Below are 9,515 nucleotides of genomic sequence, written 5' to 3' on the forward strand. Positions count from 1 at the left end.
AAGTAGAGGTAGCAGCCGACGTGGGCTTTAGAAGGTTAGTATAAATGCAGACAAACCAGAAGAGCAGCCTTGGAGAAGGAACACACAAACTGTGTAAAGTCCTTTCCAGGTATATCCTTATAAAAGAACTCTATCACACTTCCTTATGTTATCTAAAACAAACTGACAAGAGATTACTAGAATTATTGCCTTCTAAAATTAAAGTTAAAAGTCCTTCTAATGAAATATTTTTAAAATAAGGGTAAAATATTTCACTTTCCATAGGAATGTACTAGTATGTCTCCTCAGCTTGGTTAACATATAAAGTATTCTTGTTAATTAAATACCAGGTTACTAATAATTTCCATGCACAGATGTTTTAGGCAAAACTTGGGATCATAACTCTTCAAACATAACATCTTTACAAACATCAATTGTCACTGGAAGCATTTACGCTCATAATTTAAGATGATTCACCATCACAACCTTACGAGCTTATAACATGCCAGACACAACTACTCTTCAGTAAGTCCAGTACACAGCACAGCACAGTGGTAAGAACAGCCGGTCCAGAACTAGACTCCCTGGGTCCAGACCCTGTCTTCTCCACTTAACTAGCTATGACCTTGGTCAAGTTATTAAATGACAATTTATGCATCAATTTCCTATTCAGTCCAATGAATACAATTAAAAGGATCTATTTCAAAGAGTTATTGTGAGGATACTACTTGTAAACTACTCAGAACAGCATCTGGCATGCAAGAAGCACAATATCCAGGTTTGATAAATCAGAACCCATCATATGCATAATTAAAGCTACTATGTGTATATACTCGTGAACAACGGCTTACTACTACTTTAAAACTTTCCCTCCCAAAGTTTTCTTTTGAAAATGTTCAGTCCTAAGATATGTACAATGCATACCCTGCACCTAGATTCATCAAGATTACACATACGTGCACACACACTCACACACTCATAGACTCACACACACAAGCTTTCGCTAAACTAGATTTTGTAACACTCATCCCTAACAACTGGAGTATGTGACTCCTAAGAATGAGATCAGTCTCCTGCAAAAGCTCAGTACCATTAACACACCCAAGTGATGTGACATCAACACAATATATTATATACATTCAGTGAGGTGGCTCAGCAGTGAAAAATCTACCTGCAATGCAGGAGACATGTGTTCAATCCCTGGGTCGGGAAGATCCCCTGGAGGAAGCAAGAATCCTGCAACCCACTCCAGTATTCTTGTCCGGAGAATCCCACGGACAGAGGAGCCTGGCGGGCTACAGTCCAGGGCGTTGCAAGAGTCGCACACGATTTAGCTACTAAGCCACCACTATCACCACCATACATTCAATACCCCAATCTTCCCACCTGCCTCAACATACCCTCCACAGGAAAAAAGAAAAAAAGTTACATATTGCAATTAGTTATCAAGTCTTTAGTCTCCTTTAATCTAAATAGTTCCTCTACCTTCACTGTCTTTCATAACTGAACCTTTAAAAAAAAAAAAACAAAAACAGTACCGACCAGCTAGTTAACAGGCTTTCTCTCGTTTTGGATTTGCCTGACTGCTTCCTCAGTGTCTGACTCAGACTAACCACTTTTAGCAAGAACAGTACATAAGTGAGCCCCTCCTTCTCGGTCCATCACCTCAGAACACATGTGCCGTCAGTGTGACCCACTGATGATGAGATCAAGTCTGCTCACTCAGTTATGGTGGTGACTGTCAATTTTCTCCACTGAGAAGAAACTTTTTCTCTCTGCAAATAATACGTAAATGGAAGGAGATATTCTGATACTGTCTAAATATCAAGATCCTCAAACCTTCAGAATGGTGTCAGCATCAACTGATGATCCTCACCTGCATTAATTTCTACTATGGTGCTTGAAAACATGGTGATATTCCATCTTTTATTTTTTATATGTTTATCAGTAGTGGCAATCCTTCTTCTTTCCCCCCTTACGTACTTATTTACTTATTCGTAGTAACATGGACTTTGGGTTTTGGTTTTTCTTTTAGTGCGTTATAATTCATTATTGTCATTATCCTTTCTGATACTCAAATTTTCCAGACTTGGCCAATGGGAGCCCCTTCAAACCCAATCCTGTGTCCTTTTAACATTTCTCCATCAGTCTTTGAGCACTTCCTTGCTTCTGGCACAATACTTTGAATTTTGAAAACATAAATCACTTTTTATTCAATATCTTATAATAACCTACAATGGAAAAGAATCTGAAAAAATATATAGATCTATATAAAAGAACATGTACACACACACACAGATAAATGAATCATTTTGCTGTATACCTGACATTGTAAATCAACTATACTTAAAAAAAAAAAGCATATGTCACTTTAGATAACTGGTAACCAATAACTAAACCAATCATCTATATACTCAAGTTCTTATGGGTAAGGAGAGAGAGAAATAACTCTGAAGATACAATCACACCCACCCCCCTACATGGGCCACATCCTAAAATTTTACCTACTGAGAATCTTACAAATACATGCAAGGTACTAAATTAAATACTCAACTTAATGCAATTAGGCTACTTTCCCAATCTCTGAAAAGTAAAAATAGAAACAAACAGAAATACCTAACACACCTACCTAGGCGGGGTCGAGGTCGGAAGACCATTTCTAACCCCCTCACTTCCAGTGCACAATTGTCCTGCAACAAGGAGCCCCATGGAACGGACAGAGAAATTGACTGTATGAATCCTTCTGTGACTTCTAAAGGTGCATCTGCTGACTCCAGGATCTCATTGAGACACTAAAGAGAAAAAACAAGTGCATTTTGAAATCACAAGAACAAGAAAGTAAAACTGTTAACTTACTCAAAGAAGAAAGAGAAGAGTGAAAAAGCTGGCTTAAAGCTTCACATTCAAAAAACTAAGATCAAAGCATCCAGACCCATCATTTCATGGCAAATAAATGGGGAAAAAGTGGAAAGAGTGACAGATTTTATTTTCTTGGGCTTCAAAATCACTGTAGATGGTGACTGCAGCCATGAAACTAAAAGACACTTGCTCCTTAGAAGAAAGGCTATGACAAACCTAGAGAGCATATTAAAAAGCAGAGACATCACTTTGCCAACAAAGGTTCATATGGTCAAAGCTATGGTTTTTCCAATAGTCATGTATGGATGTAAGAGGCAGAGCACTAAAGAACTGATGCTTTCGAGTTGTGGTGCTGGAGAAGACTCCTGAGACTCCCTTGGACAGCAAGGTAGTCAAACCAGTCAATCCTAAGGAAAATCAACCCTGAATCTGCATTGCAAGGACTGATGCTAAAGCTGAAGCTCCAGTACTTTGGCCACCTGATGCAAAGAGCTGACTCACTGGAAAAGACCCTGATGCTGGGAAAGACTGAGGGCAGGAGGAGAAGGGGACGACAGAGGATGAGATGGCAGGATGGCATCACCAATTCAATGGACATGAGTCTGAGCAAACTCTGGGAGACAGTGAAGGGCTGGGAAACCTGGCATACTGCAGTCCATTGGATCACAAAGAGGTGGACACGACTTAGTGACTGAACAACTGAACAACAAATACGTTTATACATGTCTCAGGCACTAAGGATAAAGAAATCAGAGACCAAGACACAGATGATTCCTGGTCCTCAGTAAGCTGACAAAATAGCTTACTACAAAAGACATATGTGATGAGTTGAATGACAGAGGAAATACACTGTACTACTTTAGCTTGTAAAAGAACCTAGTCTGGAGATTCAAGGCAGGCCACCTGAGGAAGTGCTATTTAAAGCTGAGACCAAAGAGCTGAGGAGTTAATTGCACACAATGGTCCAGACAGATACAGTAGCATGTAGAAGGATTCAAGAAAAGCAGAGGTCAGTATGTGCAAATACATATATCTGAGACACAAGAGTATTTGGGCAGAGGGAAAAAGCTGCTTTAGGCTTCAGTGTAGCATGCCAGGCTGATGAGCCAGAGATAAGGCTACACAGATAAGGGTGAGCGGGATCCAAAAACCCTTGTAATTAATGTTAAAGAGTTTGAAATTTATCTCAAGGGCAATGTGAAACCACTGAAAGGTTTTAAGCAAGGGCGCCATGATGAGAAAAGAACTATCCCATGGGCCACTCACAGGAGGAAGCAAAACTCAAGCAGAAAGGCTGTTACAAATAAGAGAAACTAAGAGAAATTGGCTTGGCAAGGATAGGGACAATGAGAAGAGCAAGAGGTGGATGGATATTTTTTATAACATATTAAGAAGTAGAAATAACTGGCATAATGAGTGGAAAAGAAAAGAATCAAAAATAATTCCCAAGTTGCTGGCCTGGGCAACGGCTTTGACAGTGATGCCATGTACTGAGTTAGGGGAGGGAGAGGTGAGAAGCTCAGTTCCAGAGAGTGTATTTGAGCAGACTCCCAGGTGGAGATGTCCAGGACACAAGTGGGTGCTCTGGTCTAGAGTTCAGGAGAGCCATGGGGGCCTGTTATACAGAGGGGCTTTATAAACACAGAAGGTAAATGAAGCCACAGGAGTGAGGAGAGACAGACTTTTACAACTAACATAGAGTAAAAAGGCCAGAGACCTAGGACAGAATCCTGATAAACACCAACATTTAAGAAACAAGTCAAGAAAAAGGAACTTGCAAAGTGAACAACAACAAAATAATAATAAGCAGAGAAGTAGAAAGAAAATCAAGAGAAACTCTTGTCCCAGAAAATTGTGGAAACATAACATAAAGAATGATCAAGTGCAACAAAAACTACAAGAAGTCAAAGACCTTTTTAATGTCCACTGAACTTAGTGACAGGGTTTAGGTGATCCCACTGAGAGCAATTTCAGTAAAGGGTTAACTACAACAGAAGGACGACAGATGGATATAAACACAGTTAGAAGAATAATTAAACGGGCTTTTTTTAACAGACAATATACTTTTACATTAAAGCAATAAATATTTATCAAATGCCAGTCTACATGAAGATGCTTCCTATATGCCATGTTGCATAAGGGTAGTGTTGTAATTCTTCATCTACAAAGCTCACATTGAATGTGGAGATTTAGAATGGCGCACATTATTTCACTGGAGGTTACTACTTTAACAGGCTTTCTTCACACTGGTATTTGTGTGATCCTACAGATTTCCTAAAGAGTACATGAGCCTGGCTGGTTTTAAAGTATAAGTATCCAGATCCCTAAACTCCAAATGGGCTTTCCTGGTGGCTCAGGGGTGAAGAATCCACCTGCCAAGCAGGAGACTTGGGTTCCATCCCTGGGTTGGGAAGATCTCCAGGAGGAGGAAACGGCAAGGCGCTCCAGTATTCTTGCCTGTGAAATCCCACAGACAGAGGAGCCTGGAGGGCAACAGTCCGTGGGGTTGCAAAGAGCAGGACATGACTGAGAGACAGAGCACACACGCAGTCTCCAAATATGTTCTTTCCTAAAATGGACCTTCTGAGAAGCGGCATGGGGTTGGGTCCGCTTTCCCACATTCCCTTGTACAGTCCCCCTCTCCCACTGAGCCAAAAAAACGCGCTATCTTTTCCCCCTCCTGAATCATCCCTTAGGCACTGTCTAGGATATAAAAATCTTCAGGCAGAACCACCAATTAAGTCTTCTGGCCTTTTCCCATTTGACACACATTTTTTGGCATTGCCATAAAAAAGATCAAAGAACTAAGTGATTCTGTTACTGCAAAATCCCTACAATTCTCATCTACTTATTAATGACAAGTGTTTCTCAAGCTTATGACTATCTTAAAAGTTTAGAATGCAATTTATGCTGAACCCTATCAAATTCTAGTTGTAAGTATATTCATCCAAGGATACCTGAAGAAAGAAGGGGAAAGGAGAAAACACACCCAAAACATCAATAAATATATTTCTAATAAAAGTTCTTATGTTTAGTTATTCAAATGTAAAATATATTATATTGTTTTGATCAACTGCACTTATAACTGTAATAACAAAACAATCCAGAAGAAAAATTTAATACTTAAAAGTTTAATGATATGTGAAGGAGATACTGGTAAGATCAACATGGTAAGTCCTGGAGCAAACCAATTAAATGACCAAAAAAATTCAAAAAAAAGAAAAAGAAAAAATAGTGAAGAAATCATTGTGGGAATTAAAATGTTACACTAGAAAAATATTCACTTAATGCAAAAGAAAGCTTGTGACAAAAATTTTCAATATGATAATTTAAATTTAGTTACATGTCTTATTATAGAGAAATGACAGCATGATCAATAAAAGATACAAGAACAAAATACATGAATTAGGATAAAATACATGAATTATGAAAAAATTGTGCAGAGAAGTTGAACAGACATATGAGTTCAACAGAAAAATATACACTGTTAAATTTCCAGCTACTAATGATGACCTTGTTTAAATATGTTTATATATATAATGGTGGGAATTTAGATCTTACTGGGTTAAAAAAAACTATATTTTTATTATATAAGTATTTACAACACAACAAAAATTATCCTCAACTATTTAAACTTATATGGAGAAGGAAATGGCAAGCCACTCCAGTACTCTTGCCTGGAAAATTGCATGGATGGAGGAGCCTGGTAGGCTACAGTCCATGGGGTCGCAAAGAGTTGGACATGACTGAGTGACTTCACTTTCTTTCTTTCTATAGTTCCTTTTGGAGAAGAAGTGGCAACCCACTCCACTGTTCTTGCCTGGAAAATCCCATGGACAGAGGGGCCTGGTGGGCTGTGGTCTACGGGGTTGCAAAGGGTCGGACACAACAGACACACACACATTTAAACTTATAATGAAAACGTTTTAAGTCAATTTAAAAATGGACAAGGTATATAGTAGTTTTAAGACACAGTAGCTCAAAAAAAAAAAGAAAAAGAAAACAAAACACAGTAGCTCACTTATGAGCTGGGTGGTTCTGGACAAGTTTTTAACATGAGTCTCAATTTCCTCATCCATAAAACAACCAGCCCGCCCGCCAGCGCATGCTCAGTCATGTCCAACTTGCTGCAACCATTCCGGCAAGAATAGTAGAGTGGGTTGCCCTTTCCTACTCCAGGGGATCTTCCCAAGCCAGGGACTGAACCCGTATCTCTTGTGTCTCCTGTACTGATAGGCAGCTTCTTTACCAACTGTGCCAGCTGGGAAGCCCCATCCATAGAACAGGGAAAACACCAATTTCTCAAGGTTACTGTGAGTGTAAATGAAATAACACGTAAAGGTACCAACGTGGTTCCTGGTACGAAGTCAATACTTTATGCCAACTATTGTTTCTTGTCTTCCCCAGTGCCTAGCTAGCACAATGGTAAGCACTATTAGGAATTTAAGGTGTGCTTGGCAGAAGAAGAAAAGCAAACAGTTAAGTTGTACGCTTCTTTTTAATACGTATCATAAGACTAACTCGGAAAAGAATACATCCTTACTAGTTTAAACCCAGGCATCACCATTCAAATAAAGTTAGAGCAGATGTAAAAGTGGTACTATACTTAATATACAAATAGATAATCTGCATTCTGCCTCAGGCCTCACACCAGACCGGCACCAAGAGAAGACAATGGGAAGGGTGAAGAGCGGCACCCTTGGTTGGATGTTCCATTTCAACGCACTGACACTTGAGCATACAGTCTACATAAAAAAACAGACCTTCACACAGTAGAATCTCTGTGACAGACAGAAAATGACAGTAAGTTTCTGATTTTCTTATGATCAAACATTTAGAAGTTGACTTTAAAGATAATAAGCAATTTTCCTCTTCACAAAGATTAGAATTTTAAATACACTTACCTTTTATGTGATGACACTTGACTATCAGTAGTATATGCCATTATACTTCAATAGCAGTTATACTCCAAAAAACCAAACATAACTTTTTTTTTTTGATAGGTAAAAAGTAATTTAGAGAGAAACACACTCCACAGACAGAGTGTGGACCATTTGCAGAGGGTGAGTCTGGCAGCCCACAATCTGTCATTTAAAAGTAAAGATACCACTTCATTAATGAGTGAGAAAAGTAGCTTCTGAAAGGGTATTTCTACTATGGAGAACATTTTTAAAACTTACATTTGGAAATGTTTCCACTGTTATATGATTTTGTAGCTGAAAAAATATCTATTAAAACCCTATTTTTTAAGTCATCATCTAGACAGGTTACAAAGGTTTGAAAACATGAAAAATTATCTCAATAAATTTAAAGTATTTTGAACAAAGCTCTTAAAATGGGGTTTTAAAGTTTATAATATATACATATATAAACGTAGCATCATCCAACTAATTAGCAAGAATAATTGATTGAGATCAAGGAAGAAGGGAATGTCAAAAGTGATTTCAACACAATCTTGTGCATAACTGACAGTTGAGAATTGAAACCTCAGAACGTTGTCAGTGACAGTATTCCCCCATTTGGATCTACGAATCTCTGTGAGGTATCTTTTTTTTTCAATCATGAAAGTCATTAAAATCAAATGTCAGAAGTAAATGAATTTGGAATCAGAAGTTTAAATAGGTATATCTAAATGTCACACCAGGATTTATCTTAGTCATGAACACAGCACATGATAATTAAAGAAATCAGCAACAGCCAGTGTGTACTGGATATTTTATTCGACATTATCATTTTGGCTGGGCATATTCTTCACCTTCAAGAAGCAGAATAAAACATCACCTTCGGATTAAGTCCAACCATAAGTTATTTTTCCAATGATCCTGAAGTCAAATTGCAAAATTCAAATATTACCACTTGTGATTTTCCTATGAGGATTAAATAAAACCTCACAAATGAGAGTGCCCAGACAGTGCCTGAAATAAACAAATGCTCAATTATATTAACTGCTCCTTCCTTGGCTTGAAGCCATGTGATTAATGAAGAAATAGTAGGCTTAGGAATTAGACTTGAGTTCTCACTATTCCCCTCGCTATATGTGTGATATAATAATCTCAGGCATATTATTTACTTCCATCTGTAAAATGGAAATATGAATACCCATCTTACAGGGTTAACATGAAAAGTCATTAAAGAATAACGCATACATACAGCACTGTAAGTCAACTATACTTCAATAAATAAATGAATACTAAAAATTAAAAAATAATGCACTAAAGTCATTTGACCTAAACAAGACTGTTAATAAATGTCCAACCTTCTCCTTCAAGATAGCCTAGTCATAACTGTACCAAAAGGACAGACTTACAGGTCAATGAATTTTAAAATATTCATCAGAATCCCTATCTTTTGGTAAGAATTACAGCAATGGAGTTCCCTGACACAGTGCCTGGCGAGGAGAGGATACTCCATTAATATTTACTGAACTCAGGTGAATTACTATACCCACTGTCACCATGATAACTGTGGCAGCATGGGCTGGCCTGGGAGGGTGGGAGGAGGACGTGGTCCTTCTGTTACTCAAGCCAGGATTCTTCCCACTCTTCTGTGTGTCCTCTCCCTAGTTGAGGTCATCCACTTGCTGATAAAATTATATGCTTATTTATAACAGTACAAATTCATTCAACAGTCATAATAAGGTGTTACCATAATGTGAGTTTTTTGGGTTTCTATGACTA

The 9,515-nt window shown here is 38.1% G+C and overlaps 1 protein-coding gene across 9 annotated transcripts in view; it reads right to left on the reverse strand.

The window, feature by feature from the left end:
* Positions 1 to 9,515, reverse strand: part of ATG2B (autophagy related 2B) — an 82,615-nt gene that overhangs the window by 70,631 nt on the left and 2,469 nt on the right. For 2 of the 9 annotated variants that reach the window (XM_070775658.1, XM_070775657.1), the window contains exon 2: positions 2,609 to 2,771. The exons of the other annotated variants lie outside the window; for them this stretch is intronic. In XM_070775658.1, coding sequence (XP_070631759.1) covers positions 2,609 to 2,771 — 163 coding nt within the window. The remainder of the gene's footprint in view (positions 1 to 2,608; positions 2,772 to 9,515) is intronic. 9 annotated transcript variants of the gene reach the window in all.

The sequence above is a fragment of the Bos indicus genome, chromosome 21, assembly GCF_029378745.1.
Source record: "Bos indicus isolate NIAB-ARS_2022 breed Sahiwal x Tharparkar chromosome 21, NIAB-ARS_B.indTharparkar_mat_pri_1.0, whole genome shotgun sequence".
In the NCBI taxonomy this organism is placed as follows: Eukaryota; Metazoa; Chordata; class Mammalia; order Artiodactyla; family Bovidae; genus Bos; species Bos indicus.